General features: G+C 48.3%; 2 protein-coding genes and 1 non-coding gene across 5 annotated transcripts in view; 2 read left to right on the top strand and 1 right to left on the bottom strand.

Moving 5' to 3' along the window:
* The first annotated feature begins 3,404 nt into the window (after positions 1-3,404).
* LOC141415998 (small nucleolar RNA SNORA51) lies at positions 3,405-3,536 on the top strand. Its single transcript, XR_012440936.1, has one exon. It is a non-coding gene; the product is annotated as a small nucleolar RNA SNORA51 (small nucleolar RNA).
* Positions 3,537-8,265: 4,729 nt separating this feature from the next.
* Naif1 (nuclear apoptosis inducing factor 1) lies at positions 8,266-13,089 on the bottom strand. The gene is made up of 2 exons (XM_020164252.2): positions 12,361-13,089; positions 8,266-10,463 (listed from the first exon to the last, which is right to left on the bottom strand). The coding sequence occupies exons 1-2, from the start codon at positions 12,869-12,871 to the stop codon at positions 9,985-9,987; spliced, it is 990 nt and encodes a 329-aa protein (XP_020019841.1). The 5' UTR covers positions 12,872-13,089; the 3' UTR covers positions 8,266-9,984.
* Positions 13,090-13,947: 858 nt separating this feature from the next.
* The window catches only part of Slc25a25 (solute carrier family 25 member 25), a 32,071-nt gene continuing 24,525 nt past the window's right edge, over positions 13,948-21,493 (top strand). Inside the window, exon 1 of one of the 3 annotated variants that reach the window (XM_074053120.1) lies at positions 13,948-14,301. In XM_074053120.1, the coding sequence (XP_073909221.1) occupies positions 14,044-14,301 (258 nt within the window). In that variant the 5' untranslated portion in view covers positions 13,948-14,043. The remainder of the gene's footprint in view (positions 14,302-21,493) is intronic. The other 2 variants (XM_020164283.2, XM_020164284.2) reach the window with 2 other exon arrangements.

The following is a 21,493-nucleotide window of genomic DNA, read 5'->3' as shown; positions in this document are numbered from 1 at the left end:
GGTTGGTTTCATTATTAGTCTTTCTCTTTAGAGTGATCCCCTCCCAGTACCTCAGGTTTTCATCCTTATAGCTTGAAACAGTCAATTGAAAGATCAAACAAAACTCTAGGGCAGAGGCTAGAGTGTGGCTCAAGTGGTAGAATGCCTGCTTAGCAAGCACAAGGGCCTGAGTTCAAACTCCAGTTCCTCAAAAAAAAAAAAAAACAAACAACTCTAGGGCAGGGTTGGTGATGCAGCTCAGTGGTAGAGCAAATGTCTAGCAGTGTAAGGACCTGGATTCATCCCCAGCACAAACAAAACAAAACAAAAACCCTAGGACAAGCTGGGTGCCAGTTGTAGTAGTAGTAATCCTAGCTACTCAGGAGGCAGAGATCAAGAGGATGGTGGTTCGAAGCCAGCCCAGGGAAATGGTCCACAAAACCCTATCTTGAAAAAAACCCATCACAAAAAAAAAAAAAAGAAAGAAAAGAAAAAGAAAAAAGGGCTGGTGGAATGGCTTAAGGTGTAGGCCCTGAGTTCAAGCCCCAGAACCACCAAAAAATAAATAAATAAAATAAAAACCTAGGGCAGACTCCCATTGGTCCAGGTAGGTCATGTGCTCATCCCTTAGCCAATCACTGTGGACAGAGGATGTGTTATCAAAACCAGGCTTGTTTTGCCCACTGCCCAGTGTGCCAATCCCTGGAGCAAGAGTTTTGCAAAAGATAAAGAGTTTTATTCACCAGATGTCCAAATGTGAAGAGGAGGTGCTCCCTGGACTCAGATCCACCTCCCCAAGAATAGGGTTTAGAGTATTTACAGGACAAAGAAACAGAGTGAGCTAAGGCCTGGGTAAAGGTGATTGAAGGTGAGAAGTGAATTGGTGGTCTGCCTGTGTGCAGTCAAACTTCGTGGCTCTTCCTAGCATGCGTGTTCAGAAAATGGCAGCCTTAGTGTGATTTGACGGTACGGTTGAGTCCTCCGATATCAAAGTCACCCATCAGACAATTATGCAAGCCCAACAGCTGGTTTGAGATGGACAAAAGTGGCTTCCAAGTTCCTGAAAAACCACTTCAGCAATTGTTACTAGTGACAGAGGTGTTACTGAAAGCAAGGCTAATGGGTGTGTATTGCTTAGGTACATGGCTTCTATAATTGGCCATCAAAGCAAGTAGCTAAAACCAAGCAAAGCCAGATGTCTCTCCTGAAGCACAACAGTGCTAACCTTTCCCAAACTGCATGGACTGTAAGTGGGGAAAGATGATCCCCAAAACTAAACCAGAGTGCTGTGGCCCACAGGAGCCCTGGGTGCGAGTAGGCACCAAAAACAACCAGAAGAAATTGGAGAGGCTTTTTGGCTCAACCATTACCAGGTTTTGCCCCAAAATAGGGTTCTTTTTTCACTCTTGGAATTGTGGAAACAAAAAGATTGAGCACCAATTGAGCAGTGAAGCAAACTTACTCTTCACCAAGAACAAAAGAAGTGGAAGACAAACTTCTTAGCCTTGGGGGTCCAGAAAATAAAAATATAGAGTAAAATAAACCCTAATGAAGGAGAGAAATAGTCATGTGTTTTCTGGAAATGGGGAATGGGAATTTTCCAGGAATTCCGGCACTGCCTATTTTCACTCTTTTTTTTTGGTGGCACTGGGGTTTGAACTCAGGGCCTTGCACTTGTTAGGCAGGTGCTCTTCCACTTGAGCCACTCCACCAGCCCTTATAGTTGCTCCTTTTATGTTTTTTTCCAAGTGACCACATAGTCTACTGGAGGGTGTGACATTTAGTTTGCAGATGGAATTACAATGAAGTTAAGAGGATGTCTGGATGTCACTCTGGCAGCCATCTTGGATCCACATAGATTTGGCTGGCCTACCTGAAGATGAACTTCTGGCCTACAGGCATCCTGTCCTCAAAAAAACAAGCTTAGGGAAGGGTAGAAATTCAGCTAAGTTACCTAGAAAGTACACAGGACAACACAACCTCCTTCCCAAACAGGACCCTATTGGAGGCCTGTTGTGGCCTGAGTCTAGGTGGGTTTCCTGGACCAGTATCCCTTCGAACTTGATTCTTGACAGGTGGGTGGCATGTGAGTATCATTGCCAGCATGTTCATATTGACTCAGGGAACAAAGGAGAGCCCAGCCTCGGCCTGTGGTGAGTCAGAAGGGCCTGGGCAAAGGAGGGGCATCCTCACCTGGGCCAACCAAGCTTGGATGGCCACTCCCAAGGAGGGCAAGTGAGGTGCAACAGGAAAAGAGGTCTGGCACCCAGCCTCCTGCCTACCAACCTCTGCCTGCAGCTGCCTACTTCTGGCTCCTCCCGGGGGACTATACACTGGTCCCCAAAGGGTTAAGTGTGGATCTTGCAAACAGACTTCTAAGGGTTGAATCCAGCCCTGGGTGTTTGTTTGGCTTACAGGAGGTTTAGAAATACTTCATAGTCAATATGTTTGATCTGGGAGAGTTCACATTCAAACCTGAGATTCTGGCTTCTTTTGTAAAAAGGGACAGGCAGGACAGGCCACATTCCTGACCTTGAGAGGGCTGCAGAATTAGTTTCCACCTCACCTTCACCTGGGATCCTGCATGGACAAGCATGGGACTCCTTATCTGAGTCAAAGCGTGATTGAGTTGCCTTGGGCTGAGGTAAATGAGACTGACCCTGGCCAAGCAGAATTCTTGGAGAACTAGGCTATGATGGGTGCCCAGGTGGGCCCCTTCCTGCCCACATGTCCATTTCCTTTCAAGGGGAGGCCCTGAGCGGGGCTGTCTCCTTCACTATTGCATTAACCTCAGGAAATCCTCCTTCAATCCTCAGGCAGGGGCACAGGAAAGGAACTGGAAGCCCAACCGATGATGGGGCTTGCCCAAGGTCATGGCAGTCAGGTGGGGCTGGGCCACTCAGGGTGGGGCTCCTGAGGCACCTGTCACAGGTCCAAGGGTCCAGGCTGCAGCTCCGGAAGGTTGGCTGATTCATGCTTACACTGTCATGGGAGTTTGACTCACAAATGCAGTCAAGCACACATGGGGTGGACTTCTGGCTCTGCCGATTACAAGTGTGTGCCACCAGGTGGGTGAGTCCTGGCTTTCAGCTCTTCAGCTCTCCAATGAGGGAAAAGCAAACCATCTTTGGGGAATGCTGCCAGTGCTCAATTCTGCCAACACTGCAATAAAATGAGCATCAAAATAGTTCAGGGAGGGGCTCAGTGGTTAAGCATTTGCCTAGCATACATAAGACCCTGGGTTCCATCCCCAGTACCAAAAAAAAAAAAAAAAAGTCCAGGGAGCCAGGCACTGGTGGTTGATCCTGAAATTTTGGTTAGAGGACAGCCTGGGGAAAAAGTTCAAGAAACTCCATCTCTAAAATAACCAGTGCAAACTGGTTACCAGTGGCTCACACTTGTAATCCTAGCTACTCAGGCTGGTGGGCCTCCTGGTGCTTACCACAGGCTGTGTTCTTCCACTGACTGTATAGAAACAGGAGGCAAAGTAAACCTACCTCATATACATCTAAGCCCAAGCCCTGTGCCTGCTCTGTATTGTGAATGGGGAGACATGGGTTGGAAGAAAAAAAAAAGGGGGGGGGGCTGGTGGAGTGGTTCAAGGTGTAGGTCTTGAGTTCAAACCCCAGTACTGAAAATAAATAAACTAGCCAGAGCAAAATGGACTGGAGGCATGGCTGAAGCAGTAGAGCCCCTGTTTTACAAACATGAAGCCCTGAGTTCAAACCCCTGTCCCACCAAAATAAATAAAAAATAAATAAATGAAAGTCCATGGACCACATGTGCTATGCATGTGAACGGTAACTGTGAGTAAGACAGACTACACAGTAGGAGGTGATTTTGGCCCTCAGGCCATATTTGGCCAGGACTGGAGGTTAGGTAGCAGTTAGCCATGAGTGATGGGGACATACAAAGAAAACCTAAAATGTTGGATTCTCCAAGGTCTCTGACAGAAAAACACTTAACAATCCCTGTTAGGATCAAAGTAGGTCCAAGGTCATGGGTTGTCACCTTAGGGTAGGCAACACAATTGAGTTAGCATCAGTTTCTGAAACCACAGATCTTTACTTAACAAAATAGACCCAGGCCTGTAAACCATACCCTAGGGGCAGGTGGACCTAGAAATATTTTGTACTTTGTAAATCTGTAGACCTACCCTAGCCTCATGATCTTTTTTTTTCCACCTCTGGGGTTTGAACTCAGGTCCTTACACTTGTTAGGCAGATGCTCTGCCAGCCCTTGTGGCACTTAAGCCACTCTGCCAGTGATTTTGGTGTTGGATGTTTTTTGAGATAGGGTCTTGCAAACTATTTGCCTGGGCTGGCTTTGAACCTCTATCCTCCTGATCTCTGCCTCCTGAGTAGCTAGGATTATAGGCGTGAGCCACCAGCACTTGGCTAGCCTCATGATCTTCTGACTTCAGCCCTGTGGGCTGATCCTAGGGAGGGACTTAATACTCCAAGCCCCTTCCACTTCAATAAAAACTGGTGCCAGGGTAAAAGTAATTGACATTCTTGTTCTCTCTCTCTCTCTCTCTCTCTCTCTCTGATTTCAGTCCATTGAAAGTGTGTTCCTTTCCTAATAAACTTTAATATCACTTTCACTACATTTTCATATCTTGCCTGAATTCTTTTCTTTTAGAGGCAAGGACTGAGGTAGAGGGCTGCACTGACTTTCTGGTAACATTTTTGGTTTATTTTCAAGTAACATGGATACATTTCTGCTTATCACATCTAGCAGGCAGACAACAGATGTTGCTAACTATTTTAAAACACACAGGACAGCCCTGCAACAAAGTTACCAGGCCCTGAACACTAATTGTGCTGCTATTGTGAAACCCTCCTATAGCAGGACACAGTAATTTAAATATACAATCACATGTATGTACATGCAAGTAGAGTGGAATAAACATGAGAGATAGGAAATGCAGGGTGTGACCCAAGAAGGCTCCCTGGAGGAAGTGACACCCAGATGGACGTGAAGGATAAGTAGGAGTTAGGAAATGAGAAGGGAGAAAGGTGTTTTGAGCAAGAGAAGAGTAAAGGGAAAGAGCCCGGTGTCGTTATAGAAGTAAATTTTCAGTGTGTCTGGAAGGCAGAGCACAAGGTAGAAAGGCAGCTTTAGAACCTACAAGGCCATTGCAGGTCATGCCACAGGGCCCAGACTCTATCTTGGGAGTTCAGGGAAACCCTTGAAAGGATGGAATAGGGAGCACCCTTCTGAAAACTCTCCCCAGAAGGGTCTGGACGCAGGGAGGCCAGGGAAGAGGCTGCTAGAGATGACAGGTGGGAGAACGTGAGACTGAAGAGGCAAGTTCAGAGGCAGAGGGAAGCTGCATGGTGCCTGGACGCCTATCACATGACCGCTCAAACAGTACAGAAGCAAGACCACCCAAAACCTGCTGGGACCAGCATGACGACCTGAGACGACCACTAACTGTCCTTTGCTTCAGTGTAATGACATCTCCATACCATTTGCCTTGCACAGTTGACTGTTCCCCTCATACATCTGACACCATGACGCATCTGAAAACCCCATATAAGGACAAGAAACAGGAACCCTATTCATGGAAAATCTCAACTCATTCCTGGAATTCCTGCTCCTGCCCCTTAACTCATGAGTAATCCTCTTCTTCATTAAAGTTTGCCATAAGACACTATCCAAAATCTTGGGGCTTGCCACTCTCTTAAGAATCCTGCAGTCACCCCTTGAAATAAAACTTTCTCCTACTTCCCTCTTTTGTGTCTGCTTCTTTCTCCAGTGGTGACAAGAACCTGGAAACACTGGGCAGAGGCTTCATTCTGGCCTGTCTCTAAAACCTCCCCAGCATTCACCACCTGCAATGTTACCAATACTGGATGTCACAGAGGTGACACTGTGGGAGCGATCAAGGGTGTTACCCAGGTAACACCAACTTGGGTAGCTGGGAAGGAAGAGATCACTCCCGGAGTTGGTCTACAGTTGGGAACAAGATGGGTAAGGTCACTGGAGCCATAGATCTCCTAGTGAGGGAATCAGACTGAAAAGAAGCAACTCCTCATGGGATAAGCGTTAGGGAGAAGTTATATAGGGACCCACAGGAGGGACAGCAGGGAGAGCTGGCCTGGGGGGTGGGGGGATTGGGAAGGACAACCAAGCTGAGCTCTGAAGGCTGCCCCAGGGGTTGGTCAAGGGATGAGGTGGGGCAGAGAAAGTTTGTGTTGGCAAAGAGCCAGCACATTCCGGCACAGCCTCTAGGCTTCTGTCACTGGACTGGTGACATTGAGAACCACATCCCCCTCTGCAAACATTCATACCAAGTTCATTTCATCAGCTCCAAACAAAAGAGTTGGGTTTGGTCCAGCAGCTACTCCTGACCATCCTCCAAAGGCCTCACCCAATGGTCAAAGAGTCATCTCAGGGAGATTTCCATGCAAGACATGAGAGTGAGCCATCTTGGAGGTGGATCACCCAGCTCTAGTGAGCCACCCTAACTGATTCTGAGAAAGAGACAAGCCCTTCCATCTGAATTGCAAAATCATGAACAAATAAATGATCATGGGTTTAAGCCACTGAGTTTTGGGGTGGTTTGTTACACAACAAAACATTGAGACAAGCAGCTACTTTTATTGAACACCTACTCTGTGTGAGACAGAGGACAAGCAGCAACTTGCTAACTTCTCATGTCCACCTTGTTAGGGACTGGTATTTTTTTGATGGTGGGATGGGACTGAGGGATGGGTAGAGTGACAAAGCAGTCACTCTACCGCTTGAGCCACACCTCAGCCCATTTTGCTCTGGTTATTTTGGAGATGAGGGTCTCATGAACTTTTTGCTGAGTCTGGCCTCCAACTGTGATCCTCTTGATCTCAGCCTCCCAAGTAGCTAGGATTATAGCTGTGAGCCACTGGCACTCAGCTCTGGCCTCAAACTCCTCCTGCCTCAGTCTCCCAAGTGCTGGGGTTACAGATGTGCACCACCACACATTTTCTCTTCTTATACTCTCACAGTAAGTGGTCACAGTCTTTTTTTTTTTTTTTTTTCTGGTGGGACTAGGGTTTGAACTCAGGGTTTTGTGCTTGCAAAGCACCACTTGAGGCACAACTCCAACTCCGTGGTCACAGTCTTGACTGTGACTTTCACTTTGGCTTATTGTCCTAATGGGCTGCTGGGACTCATAGTGGCTCAGGAGGCTCCAGCTCAGCTCAGTGCTGGATAACTGGACAACTTGCCTCTTTCAAAGCCCCTGCAGCTAGAGCAACTAGGTGCTGTGCAACTCCTGCACTGGCCTTGATTCCTTTATGGCAGACTGCCTTAAGTCCTTCTGACTCTCTGTTTCCTGGGCTCCTACCACCCTCTAGTTCTGAGCCACATCTTTTGTCATCTGGCTCAGACCACAAAAGCTTCCATTATAATGAGACAAGTCTCAATAGTTACACTCACTCCTTTTAAATTCTATTTTTCAGTGGTGCTGGGGTTTGAACTCAGGGCCTCAAGCTTGCTAGGTAGGCGCTTTTAGCATGAGTCACTTGCCAGCACTTTTTTGTGTTGGTTTTGAGAGAGAGTCTTGAGAACTATTTGCTTGGGCTAGCTTTGAACCCCAATCATCCTGATCTCTGCCTCTGAGTAATTAGGGTTACAGGCATGAGCCACTGGTGCCCAGCTAAGTTTATTTTATTTTTTCAATGGTGCTGGGTTTGAATTCAGGAACTTCCATCTGAGCCATGCCCCCATTCCTCCAGTCTTATTTCAATGAGTACCTCTGCTTGACAGGACTTATTACCAGCCCACACTGGAGCAGGATCTAGGTTCCAGCTGAGTTCGTCTTCCACTCTGGAAAGTGTCAGGATCATTCAGTGTGTCTACCCTGCAGAGTCTCAGACCTCTCCCTCCAGGAATCTACTGTGGGTTTTGGGTGAGATTTGGGATTGGTAATTCTTCCCAAGTCTGAAGCACTGCCCTAACCCAGGAATAGGCAGACTTCTTTTGTAAAACACCAGAAACTAAACATTTTTGGTTTTGTGGACCACATGCCTCAGTTGTAGCAACTCAACTGTGATGTTAAAGCACGGAAAACAACCATAGGTGCATACATGAGTGGTGTATCTGTGTGCCAATAAAAGTTCATTTACAAAAATAGGTGATGGGGATTAGGAGCATGGCTCAAGTGGTAAAGTGCCTGCCCAGCAAGCATGAGGCCAAGGTCAAACCCCAGTACTTCCCCACCGTCCCAAAAAAAAGGTGATGGGCTAGATTTGGCCTGTGGGCCATAGTTCTCAGAACCAAAAAAAGACACTGAGAAGTGTGTGTAAAAAAGTGATATTTCTTTAATTTAAAATGATGACCTGGAAAGAACGAGTCAGTTTAAGTGTTCCAGGCTTTCTCTTTATACCCAAATAGAATAGACACAATGTTGGCTCAGATTTCTAACCCCAGAGAAAAATCAAACTCTGTCACAAATCCTTTGAAAGTCCCTGAAGCTACCCAGCTGGGACCATCAGGCACCACAGAGCAAGGGGCCAAGTCACCAGAGTTGCTGCCTTCCAGCCATGCTGGGAAGAGCTTTCCTTCTGCCACCCGTGAGCCCCATCAAGCTCCACTTCTCATAGCTGACTGCGCACAGGCCTCCCTAAAGAGGGGTACGGTGGGGCAGCCACCTCCCAACTGTCTTCAGACGGCATCTTCCTGTGATCATATAGTACGCCCAGAAGGGCAGCATGGCCTCCTGTTTGGCTGAGATCTGGAGCCATGAGTTGTTCCCAACGATCACATGTGGCCCAGGGATCAGCAGCAGAACGTCAAACTTGGGACGCCATCTAGGGAGATGTAAGGGCCTTTGTGATCAATGGCAAGTCTGAAAAATGAAAGAGACAAATACTGTCTAGGTGAAATCCTGCCAAGAGCCTGGAAAAAGCTAAAAGGTAGAACAGCACTTCCTTCAGCTCTCCAAGACTCTGATCCTCCAAGGAGAGAATTCAAATGGTCCCACTTCTTACACTCAAGGTCAGTCCTGGCTTTGAATTCACTCAGCCAATCAGAGGACGTGTGGAGAACAGGAGGCACTGAATAAAGAGACAAGGGAGAGGAATCTGGACTGTGATGCTGAGCAGGGCTGGATCCAGACTGTGATGCTGAGCAGGGCTGATTTTTGCACTGAATTTTGGAAATGTGGTCAGCAGAAAGGAAAGGAGAAAGAGTGGGCTGCAGAGTCCCTCTCTTGGAGGCCTTTCTAGAAGGGGTCCACATACAGAATAAATACAACTGGCTTGAAGTAAGCCTTCTGGAAAAATCCACTGCAGTGTAGGAGGACAAGCTTCTCCACTGGTTGGTTTTCTCTAAAACTGACAGCACACGAAGTCTGACCCAAGTCAATGCTCTGGGGCAAACCAAAAAGTGCTGACCAGAGATGCTGTGGAAGACCAGAGAGGGGCCAACCCAGTCCCACCACACACAGCATTCCTGGGCTGTGCCTGGGGTGGGGAATGGGGTCAGTGCACAGAAGCGAGGAGAGTCCCCTGAGAACTGAGGCACAGTGAGAAGGAGAGAGAGGCAGGGTTTCCTCTCTGGGTTCAGTGGCGCTGCCTCCCAAGGGAGGAAGATGTTATTGCCCTACTGTCAGCACCGCTGCCAGTTGGTACTCAAAAAGATGGCACCTGGGGTCGGGCAGCTCAACACAGATCCCAGGCTGTGACACGGCCCCTAGTAAGAGTTGTCCTAGACCAAGTCTGGGTCAGGTCCTAAGCCCTGGCTCATGTCAACACATGTCCCATCTCAGCACACGACTCCCAGCTAACCAATCTACTGGATGTTAGCAAGATGGTTCCTATTGTGGAGTAACGGTGTGCACATCTCAAGAGCCCAGCATGTCTCCTCTTCCCAGTCTCCATCTTCTCAGAACAGCAGACCCCAAAGGTCTATCAAAGAGGGAGCTGTCCACATGGCTCTCTAAGGCCAATCAGAGAAGCCACTTACAAGACCATGCAGGTTTCATCTAATCATAGCAGAAAGATGGCTCAACCCCTCCTCTTACTGGATGATGCTGTCTGGCTGCCCATTCTGGGCCACCTGTCCAGGATCAGAGGCTGGGGTTGGGTTGGGCGTGTTGCTCTGAAGGTAGCGGCGGAAATCTTTGATCATGGGCCGGAGGACCTGGATGAGGACGCTCAGGGCTGCCTGGGTGCCCTCCATGGCCTGGGCCTGGCGCTCCTGGGCACAGGCCTGCACTTCCTGGGAGCGTCGGATCATCTGCAGCAGGTCATTCTGCTGCTCCAGGTGCTGGGCAATCTCCTTGACATGCAGGTTAGTGACCCGCTGCTCCTGGATCAGCTTGGCAGAGTTGAGGGCTATGCGGCTCTTGAGCGCCTGCGGCTTAACAGACGTGTCTGTATCTCCATGCTGGGCGATCATCTCCATGGGGGCCTCTGCAGGCAGGGGCGCAGGAGCCTCCGCTGTGCAGTACTCCACCACTCCCTCTTCCAGTGTGTGATAGGTGGTCTCAGTGGGGACTGCAGGGGAGAAAGAGCCAAAGCAGAGGCAGATCACCTTCTGGAAGGAATGATGCTGGCTGTGCAAGTTGTGAGGAGGCCATTAAGCCCTGTCCTGCAGAGAGACAAAGGGGAGTTCAGGCCTCCCCTGGTTTTATAAATAGACAAGCTAAGGGGATCAGATCTGGTTTTTCCTCCGTGCTGGAGATTGAACCCAGGGCCTCATGCAGGTAAAGCATGTGCTCTATCACTGAGATACTAATACTACTCCAGCCAGTCTTCAGGATCTTAATCTACTGATAGCCAAACAGCAGCCCTGGATTTGGCAAAATGATGCCGCTAATAATACTAGCAAAAATGTTATGGCACTTATGTGCCAGGTACTTTGCACTCATTAGCTTGATGACTCTCCTAATGACAAGAGGTAGGTACTGTCATCTTCATTTTCAGATGAGGAAACAGACCCAAAAACATGGATGACTTGCTTAAAGTCACATAGTTCATTCAGCAGACCCAAGAAGTGAACAGGGTCTTCACAATACCAGAGCCCAGCATACTCAAAACCACCTCAACTGGGCTGCTTCTAGCTGATAAAGGCACCTCAGAGTTAAGGCCACATGCTCCCCAAGATGCCAGGACGCAGTAAGCATCCTGGTGTGTCCTATGTAGCTGTTTGCAGCCACACTACTTCTACCTCCTTCAATGCTTTCTTGACTTCCTTGTCTTTTGTGGCCAAGCAGAAGAGAAGGTGGGAGAAGGGAAGCTGCTAAAGTGGCCAGTAAATGTCTCCTTGTCTCTTTAATCACCTTGGTCAATGGGATACCTAAACATCCTTCCTGTTCCAGAACAGTATCTGACTTAGACCAGTGTTTGTCGTTCCCCCCCTTCCCACTTCAGTATGTACTTGACAAATATGACACTGCACAGAGGTGGCACTCATACTCGCACCCAATTCCCCCAAGCCTCAGTAAGAATCAGTGGTTGATATAATTCACAGGCCATCGCAAATGGGTAGAGTTCACAGTTATGGGCATGAACCCTTATCTCAATTACAAAACCCACCCAGCTGAGCTCTGTTGTTACTCTCAGAAAACCTTCAAAGGAATCCTAGGAGGGCTGTCTGGGTCTCCATGTGTGTGAAAGAGGCCAATCTTCTCCATCCTTCAATGTCAATATCAACTGTGTGCTCCACTGCACTAAAGAAGCCTCCTTCCTCTTGTGAGTCCTGAGGCTTTCCCCTCTGATAGTGAACTCTTTCATATATATGCCTCATCTGCTCTATGAGGATATAATCAGCCTAAAATTTTTCTTATTTTTTTGAGGGGCTAGAGGATTGAACCCATGGGCTCTTGCATGCTAGGCCTGCACTCTCTCACTGAGCTATATGCCCACCTCTAAGACCTGTATTTTAAATACATTGGGTAATCCCAGTGTCCAGGACAGGGTTTGGCATAGAATAAGTGCCAGTGAGCCATGAAGTTTCTGAACAGCGCCTGATGTATGTTTGCCACACTGAGAACACAGAATGTCTTTGTCCACATGGATGTCTCCCGTGGGCAGTACCATTCCCATCTAGAAATTCAACAAATAACCTGGCTGCCCACTTGTGTCATGTCCTGTGATAAGTCCTATGAGGATACAGTCTCTGTCTTCAAAGACCTCATAGTCCAGCCAGTGGAGATAAGTCATGGACATAAATGGTGGCAACACACAGTAGACAGCTATCCAGCTTGCTAGAAGGCCAGACCACATGCTGAGGAAGTGCCAGAGATAGCAAGTTGACTTTTGTCTGGGGTGGGCACGGAAGGCCACATGGTCTTCCAAGATCCCCATCTGACCTTTGACCCTTGGCAACCAACCTTCCCCAGGATGCCCTTCCCATTTATGCACGGGGAACTGGGCAGGAGAGGTCACTCACTCTGTGTCAGGGTGACCGTGGCTGCGGCTGCAGTGGCCGTGGGTCCGAGAGCCACCGGGTGGATCTCTGCAGTGCTGGGAAGACTGATGATGGTGGCCTCGCCCAACAGGTTGCAGATGCGTTGTTGCATGGGGGTCAGCAGTACGGGGGCTACCGCTGGGCCACTGCCGCCACTGCCACCTCCTGTCCCAGGCCCACCAGTTCCATCCTCCTCAGTGGGCCCTGGAGCCTCGCCACCCTCCACAGCAGCCCGGACTTGGGCAACCTTGCGTCGGACTTCGGTCTTGAGGTCAGACCACTTCTTCTTGACCTCGGGTAGCTCCCTGCGGCAGGTGGCTACAGCGTTGACCCTTCTCAGGATGCCATGCCAGGCTGCGCTCTTGGCAGCCAGGGGGACCCCGGCGTTGAAGTGGTTCACCAGCAGGTGCTTCTTCAGCTCCAGCTCCTCCACGATGATCTCCACCTCCCGCTCTGAGAAGTTCATCTTCCTCTTCTTAGCTGGGACAGCCATGGCCTCTCCTCTCCTCTCTTATTAAAGAAATTGTAACAGCCCCAATTTTCCTTCTCTTTCTCCCTTGGCCTCGCCCCTACCTACCACCCCCCCACTCCAGGGCATAGGACAGGCTAGCTCAAGGCCTAGCACCAGGCCTTAGATAACCCCTCTCGCTACGCAAAGTGCGTAGGGCCCAGCCCGGACCCGCCCGGCCGCTGCCAGCCAGCTGCGTAATGGCTTCCTGAATCTGCCTCTTCCGCTGGGGCGTGCGAAGATCCGCCCACTTCCCTTCTTCCCGCCCCTCAGAGCTTCTCCAGGGAAGCCTTCCCTCCTGGTTGGTCGCGGCTCAAATATCATGTCGATCACTGGTTCTTCCGGTCTGTCATTCCGCTTAAGAGCACACCTACTTACTTAAAGTAGCCTGATTATTGGTCTAAAGGTGTGTCTGTCGCTTTAGAGCGCTCCGCCCACTCAGCCTTTATTCACTTCCATTGGCAAATCATTCTGTCGTTCAATTATCGGTATTTCAACTCTTACGCCGTTAAATTCAGCTATTTTATTGGTGGCTTTAGGGAGTAAAACCCGGTCTCCTGAGAATACTTGGTGCTTTCGGTCTAGAGTCATTGGCCAATTAATATTTAATTTCACTCCAGGGCTCCAATTCGGTTTTGTTACTTCAGTTCACAACTGCTCTCACACAAATACTGGTTCCCACGTGAAGCTACGGTTTCTCTGTACACAATCGTTTTTTTACATCCTTATAATTTCGCAACTCAAAACAGCACTTCTCAGTGGTAACTGAACACGGAGCCTTCCGCCTGCCAATTACTCGACTTCTGCTTATAGCTTGGTTCAGCCAATCCCCTCCTCCCGCGGTTTGAATCGGTCCCAGGCTGCGCGGGATGGCCACACCTTCTCCATTGAGCAGGGTAGTCCTTAGATAGGCCCCGCCCCGTCGGGGGGGGGCCTTCATTTGGGCCTGTGACTGGCCGGCGGCTTGCCTGGGGGCGTGGCCATGGCGGAGGAGCGCGGCGGGGCGGGACGGGGCTCCCGGAAACGGCCCCTCCCCCGCCAGCTTGCCGGCATCTCGGAGCCCGCGCTCGCCGTCCGAGGAAACTCGGCGTGCTTCCGCGCAGTCCCTGCCGGCCCGCCGCCCCTGCCTCGCGCCCGGTGCCCCTGCCTCACGCCTGATGGTGAGCAGCGTGTTGTGCCGCTGCGTGGCCTCTCCGCCGCCGGACGCCGCCGCCGCCGCCTCGTCGTCCGCCTCGTCGCCAGCGTCCGTGGGGGACCCGTGCGGCGGCGCGGTTTGCGGGGGCCCGGACCACCGGCTGCGCCTTTGGAGCCTCTTCCAGACGCTCGACGTCAACCGTGACGGCGGCCTGTGTGTCAACGACCTGGCGGTGGGGCTGCGACGCCTGGGACTGCACCGCACCGAGGGCGAGCTCCGGGTAGGCAGCGGGCGCCGTCCGCGCGGCGGGGAGGGAGGTGCGGGTGACGGGGTTCGGGCTGCTGGGGACAGGTCTGGATGTCTGGCTTCTCCGGCAGCCGCCTGGAGCTTGACAGGTCTGGGTGGACAGCCCCTGAGGCTGGGCGGGACCCCTATGTGAAGTAAAGGACAGTGCTGCCGACTGACAGATGGACAACCGGTTTGTGTACTGGTGAGAGTGGGACTTATGCGCGCTTGGGCCGGGGAGAAAAGCTCATTTGGGGTATCCTCTGGGTCTTCTGATAGGCGAAAAGTCCCTTCCAGCTCGGGTTTTCCCCAAGGTAGAAGGTCAAGCCTCAGGACTTGGTCCTTGGTCACCTCCTGATGTCAAGGCCAAGCTTGGTACCCCCAGGCCCCTGACAGGTTCATCCATTCGTCTTCAGCAGCACCCCCCTCTATTTTCTTCCTCTCGTTTCCATGCCACCGTGGGTCCTGATCAGGTTCCTCTTAGAAGCATGTGGGTGTTGGGGGGAAAATGGGAACTGGGGTTTCAGGCAGATCTGTGAGGGCTGTGGGTGGTGAGGACCAGCAGTTCTCAGGGCTTAGGCTCAGTCCCATTGCTTATCCAGAACATGGGGTCGTGATCCCTCAGGGTTGGAGTGTGGATGGTGTGAAAATCTGGGGGACATTCTTTCTAAAAGTAAGAGTGTGGTGCGCCTAAGAGGAGAGATTGTTATTCTTGCCCTGGAGTGGGCCCTTGGCCAAGGTGGGGGGAGAGGGACAGAGAAATGACCATTTCGGACCTGCCAGGAAGAAGAGCACTGTCCTTTGTGAGAAGCTGGGAGCAGTGGCTTTTTCTTCCCTGTCTCCTCTGATAAGGTTTTTGATTTGACGTTGTAGCTGTCAAAGTATTTCATTTATTGTGGTTTAGCCTGATTTATAACCTGTAGTTGAACTGTTGAGTACGTAGTAATCTGTTTCTTTCCAAAGTTAGTTTGACCCTTTTGTACATACAACAACTAGAGAACCTCATAGCCAAGTATGAAGAAAATCTGGTCATGAATTAAGCCAGTTTGTTAGTCGGGTGGGTGTACATCAAGTGTCTTGTCCAAGATAATCTCGAATCAGCACCCAGGGTCTACTGAGAGCTAGCTTTGGAAGACCAAGAGTAACACCGCGCAACATGGAATTGTCAGCTTAAGTCCAACAGGATTAGAGACAAGTTCCCCTTCCCTCCAATTCCTAGGGACAAGTTTAAAAAAATGTGTAGCCCAGGCTGGCCTTGAACTTACAGTCCTCCTGCCTTAGCCTCTAGTGGAGATCAAAGGCGTGTACCAGCATACCCAGCCTAAAATTTTTTTTAAGTCAATTTGACACAAAATGGTGTTGTGAGTTCAAGGTTTTCCCATAGCTCATGGATAATTGCTTGAAAAGACAGTGGTTCAACTGGGAGGATCTGTGCTCAGGGTGGTGTGGGCATAGGTGTCTGTTTGCCAGGCATTGAGGACATCTGGCTGCCCGAGTATGTTCGGTGTTCACACCCAGCTTTGTGCCTCAATGGGAGTTAAAATATTTTATTGTATGCACATATGAATAAAAAAAATGTTCTAACAGTTCATAGCATATCTTATATTGATCCTGATCCATTTTTTTGGGCAGTGAATTTGCCTAAAGGCAAATAAGGAGAAAGTGATCATTCTTCCAGAACTAAAAGAAAACCTTTTTGATTAACCAAAGGGAGCCTAGCTCCTTGGGGTCATTTTGGCTTCCAAGTCTTTGACTCCAAAATCTTTGACTCTGACTGATCTAAGTTCCATGATATGAAACAATTCTTTATTCTTTTGAGATGTTGGTTTAATATGGACTCTATACAAGTCTTGGAGCTTTTGAACAAATTAAATTATTACACAGTTTTGAGAGATTAGATGTGATTCATTTGATTAGTTGATTATCTGTAAAGGAACACAAGTTAGTCCTGTAGGAAATGGCTTAAGTATTAGGAAGAAAAATCTAACTGGGCGTGGTGGTACCCATTTGTAATCCCAGCACTGGGAGGCAGAGACAGGGGGATCCAGAGTTTGAAGCCAGACTGGGCTATGTAGCAAGACCCTGTCCCCCTTCTCCCTGCTGCCCCCCCAAAAAAGATCTTTTTGTAGATAACTGGACAACAGGAAGACACTATGCCTTGTGAACCACCATACCACTTCCTGTTGAGCTATCATTAGTATTTGCTGCCTACAGAAAAAGCCATGCTGCAGTTTTGCAGAACTGGTGGATCTGAAAGAGAACTTGGGGGCGCTTTGGTTAAAAATGGATGTCTTCCGTGGGAATAGGCATTGAAAAACACATTACACATTGGAAGCTGCTTCCTGTGACCCGTGTGAAACCGGTCTGAGATGCAGGGTTTGCACAGGAATCAGCTGTGAGTGCTTGTCAGTGGGTGATGGGTGAGTGCAGGCCATGTGACTCCACAAAGCTAGCTTATAACAGCCTGGGTCAAGTTTTCTTTAAAAATAATCCAGCAGGTTTTTCAGTTTGCTTTTGTATCAGAAGAGATTGGACAGAAAAAAAAAATACTTAAAATGGGAACAGGCAAAGAGACTTATGGCAGCCAGCCAGGGAAATTTTTCTTGAACTCAGGGCCTACACCTTCAGCCATTCCACCAGCCCATTTTGCTTTTTGTGAAGGGTTTTTTTTTGAGATAGGCTCTCAAGAAACTATTTGCCTGGGCTGGCTTCAAACCAGATCCTCCTGAGTAGCTAGGATTACAGGGGTGAGCTACTGGCACGCGGCTTCTTCCTTCCTTCCTTCGTCCCTCCCTTGCCGGGGAATCTTCTCTGCTCTTCTCTTTCTTTTCTTTTTTTGACAATATTGGGGATTGAATTTAGCCTCCTGCAAGTTCACTAACACTTGAACCATGCCCCAGTCCTTTGGCTTTTAGATATTTTTTCAGATTGGGTCTCTATCTAACTTTGCCTGAACTGGCCTGAAGCCTTGATTCTCTAACCTTTGCCACCTAAGTAACTGAGATTACAGGCATATGCCACCATGCCTGGTGGGACATTTTCTTTGTAAAGGCCATGTGAGCAAGAAGCCTGTCCTGAGACAAGAGAAGAGAAGGGTTTATTAAAGAAAAATAATGATGACAACGCTAGTGACTTGGGAGATGAGACTCAGCCAGAGCTAATTATAGCATAGACTATTTTGAACATTTTCATGTGACCAAACAAAATCTTTGTTTTAAATTTAAAACATAGGTTAGAACTTAGACAGCCAATTAGAGGAAGAAAACAAGTTGTATTCCCTATAAACGGTTGTCTCTGTAGCTGAGGCACAGGGGGCTGGTGTTAAATGCATGCATACTGTTTAGATTGAGTCCCATAGTAGGCAGTAAAATGACTTTACACCATTTTACAAGGGAAGAACCAGCCTGGTCAAAAAGTTAGTGAGACCCTCATCTCAACAAAGAAGCTGGGTATGGTGGTTCATGCCTGTTGTCCCAACTATGCAGGAGGCATAGGTAGGAAGATTGGGTCAGAGGCCAGCCCAGGCAAAAATGTGAGACGCTATCTGCAAATAACAAACAAAAAAGGACTGGTAGGGGGTGTGACTCAAGTGGTAGAGCACCTGCCTAGCAAGCTCAGCAGCCCTGAGTTCAAAGCTTAGTAGTGCCATAAAAAAAAAGATGACATAATATCCAAACCTGGGTTCTTTTTTTTTTTTTTTTTTTTGCGGTGCTGGGGTATTGAACTAGAGCCTTGTATTACCTAGGCAGTTGCTCTCCCACTAAGCTACATTCCCAGCCCAAGAAATTCATTTAGAACCACATGTTTTGTTTCCAAAGTACAGTTTTCAAGATGATTCAGTGCTTCCCCTATCAAAGAATGAGAAGCCACCCTGCCATGTTTCTCTCCTTGACCTGAGCAATGCACATATGAGGCAATCCTCGTTGACTTGACTTGAATCAAGCAGAAGAACGTCAATGTCAGGTTGGCACTGTTAACCAGCCAGGACTGCTGAACTCTATACCTTTTCATGTTTGGCCGTTTGTGGGGAGGATGTGGGCAAGGTTGGATAAGACAGTCCACAGGAGAGGCTTTGCCATAGAAAGGGATAGGCATCATTTGGAATGATATAATGGTCTATTAGGGAAAGACCTGCAATTTTGCAGGCTGGACTGAGCTTGTTTTATTAAATTGCTTATACTATGTTGTTGCAAAGTTTGGTTCCTAGCTCAAAGTCATGATCATGGAGCCAGATAGAAGATTATTTTAAAAATGAGTTCATATTTGAAGCCAGGCACAGTGGTACACACCTGTAAACCCAGCACTTGGGAGGATGGCCAGTTCAAGGTCAGCCTGGGCTACGTAGTGACACTGTGTCTCAAAAAAAGAAAAAGAAAAACAAAATGAGTTCATACTTAGAGGATGAAGTAAGGTACCCTGATTCCTAAGACCAAGCAATAAGACTACACCAGAGTCCATGCAATCTGGAACTTCAGTTGGGTGAATTCCTCTGATGTTGGAAGAGTCATTAATTGTGGAAGTCTCACAGAAACCACAGGGGAATGAGGCAAACAAATATTATGCTGGTATTCATTGCTAGTCCAGCTAAATACAGCTGTGGGATGAAATCAGCAAAGAAAACTATATTTATGTAGGACTAGTTTCATTACACTAAGTCCGAACAGACTTTATTTTAACCATTTCCTATTAGGAAATGGTCTTGGAAGGGTCTTGGAAGGGTCACTGACCACCACAGTCATCCTGGCCACTGGCAAGCCTTCCACCCAATGTGGGATGGTCCCCTGTTGTTTCCATCAGGGATGGTCATCCAGCCCATTTTACTGTGGGCCTGTCCTGGGTCATGTTCTTTGTTATCTGAAACCTGTCACCTTGTATCTTCTACTCATGTGCAGGAAATGTACCTTCAAGGGGCAATAGAAAAGTGACCCGTGGGCCCTTTAAAAATCTAAAAACTGCCTGTGTTATCTTCCTATAATCTCAGCTGTTGCTAAAACAGTAATTGTTGGCATGCACCTCTCACGTGATACGCTGTCCATACGCAGTATATCATGGGAGTTAACCGTACAGCTTTTGCTGAGACACGACCAGGTGGAAGAAGCCAGTCAACAGAAGAGCATGCATTTTATGGTCGTCTGTTTGAAAGTCCAGAATAGGGCCATGCACAGAGACAGAAAGATTAGTGGTGGCCTAGGCGGGAAGGGGTGTGTGGAGAGATAAGAAACGTGGTAAGGAAGGGCCATTAGACTTCTCTTTGAGGAGATGAACGTTTTCAAGTTGGCCATGCTGGTGAGTATACGTATCTGTGAAGATACCGAAAACTACTGGATTGTGCACTTCAAGGGGTGATTTGCATGGTAGTCGGCCTGGGTTCACATGTTGCCTCTGTGCCTTGCTTGCTGGTTATGTGGCCTTGAACAAATGACTCACCCTCTCCAAGTCTCATAAGAAACAATGGCAGTATGAACACCCATTTCAGATGGTGATTAGTTTATAAAGAGCCTAGTACAGTGTCACACGTATAGGTAACTTGATTCCTTGATAGTAAGATGCCCTGAACTGGTCACAATTACCTGCCTTCTGCCCTCAGCTTGCTTAGGTGAGGAGTGAAAGGCAAGGAGGATGGACATCAGTGGGAAGGGTGTGTGGCACCCAGGGAGAGCACAGTCCTACAATGACATCCTCATCCTAGAGCAGGTTGGAGGTGGGATGTGGGTCGTGGGAGGCTGGCTTATGGACATTGAAAGATGAAAACGAAATTCTAAAATGATGTTGAAGTAGTAGAGTCACTCTGTCTAGTCCAAATGTTTCCTGGTATAGACACAGTCCTTATGGTGTTGACCTTGTAACAGGCCTGTTGCCCTCTTATAAGCCATGGGTGGTCTTCCCTAAGTACAGAGTTGTCTTTAAAGTTGGGAAAATCAAAGCTTCAAGTAGAGTTAGTTAAAATCTTTGGAGATTATTATTACTTTTTTCTTTTTTTTTTTGGCAGAACTGGTGTTTGAACTCAAAGCTTACACCTTGAGCCACTCTACTGGTCCTTTTTTTGTGACGGGGGTTTTTCAAGATAGGGCATTGTGTAACTATTTGCGTGGGCTGGCTTCGAACCACGATTCTCCTGATCTCTGACTTCTGAGTAGCTAGGATTACAGGTGTGAGTCACCAGCGCCTGGCTGAAGATTATTTTACAGAATATTTTGCAGAAGTGGGTCTGGAGGCTCTGAGGTCAGGGTGGTTGAAGGCTAAACCAATACCAAGAACCCAAGATTTTGTTCTGCTCAATTTAGTCTCCTTCTATGGTATAGGTACTTGGCCTTAAAACTTTACAATATTGTAAAGTTTGGTGAATGCCTGTAATCCCAGCACTTGGTAGGTAGAGGCAGGAGGATTCTCAAGATTGAGACCAGCTTGGGATGCACAGTGAGACACTGTCTCAAAGAAACCAAACCAAAACAAACAACTTTACAACTTTAACATGTCTGTCTGTGCACAATCCAGCTCAGCATTGTAAGGCCCCTGATGGTGCTCAGGAAGCAGTGGCTCAAAGGATAATAACACTGTTCCAAAGTATGGGATATGTACAGCACCTGAAAAAGAAGACATTCAGATGCTTTTTCCTTTAACGTAAATAAATAAGTGGATAACAGAGGTAGGCCAGAAAGAGCTGCCTGTCGCTGCCTCACACTCTTGGCTGGTTTTCCAGGAAACAGGAGATGAGTCATGGCTCATTCTCAGTGGGAAAGCGATATAGTGACTGTCCCTGTTCCTGGTGGTACCTGAAGCTCACCTTGTTGTCCCCTCACCCCTGGCCTCACTCCTTCCTCCATGCCCTTGGCTAGAGTTTGGACTCAGAAAAAAATCACTTGTTGCTGGGCACCGGTGGCTGATCAGTAGGATCAAGGTTCGAAACCAGCCCAGGCAAATAGTTCACAAGACCCTATCTGAAAAAGCCCAACAAAAAAAGGGGCTGGAAGAGTGGCTCAAGTAGTAGAACTCCTGCCTAGCAAGTGTGAGGCCCTGAGTCCAAACGCTAGTACCGCAAAAAACAACAACAAAAAAAACCACTTATGTGTGTGAAAAATTTCTAAAAACCATTAAATACCACTGAGCTATACCCGCAGCCTGATGGGTGGTGTAGATCACTAAGAATCAGAGCAAGCTGTGCTAAACCCTTAGCTGCAACTGAGACA

The sequence above is a fragment of the Castor canadensis genome, chromosome 13 (genome assembly GCF_047511655.1).
Source record: "Castor canadensis chromosome 13, mCasCan1.hap1v2, whole genome shotgun sequence".
NCBI classification, from domain to species: Eukaryota; Metazoa; Chordata; class Mammalia; order Rodentia; family Castoridae; genus Castor; species Castor canadensis.
Note: the sequence above shows the minus strand (reverse complement) of the source record. Positions and strands in the feature narration are given on the sequence as shown.

Bases quoted from the DNA above. Each gene is read 5' to 3' on its own strand.
- Naif1 (XM_020164252.2), bottom strand. From the start codon at position 12,871: ATGGCTGTCCCAGCTAAGAAGAGGAAGATGAACTTCTCAGAGCGGGAG. The intron at 10,464-12,360 runs GTGAGTGACCTC...TCTCCCCTGCAG, and splicing joins CACGGTCACCCTGACACAGA to TCCCCACTGAGACCACCTAT.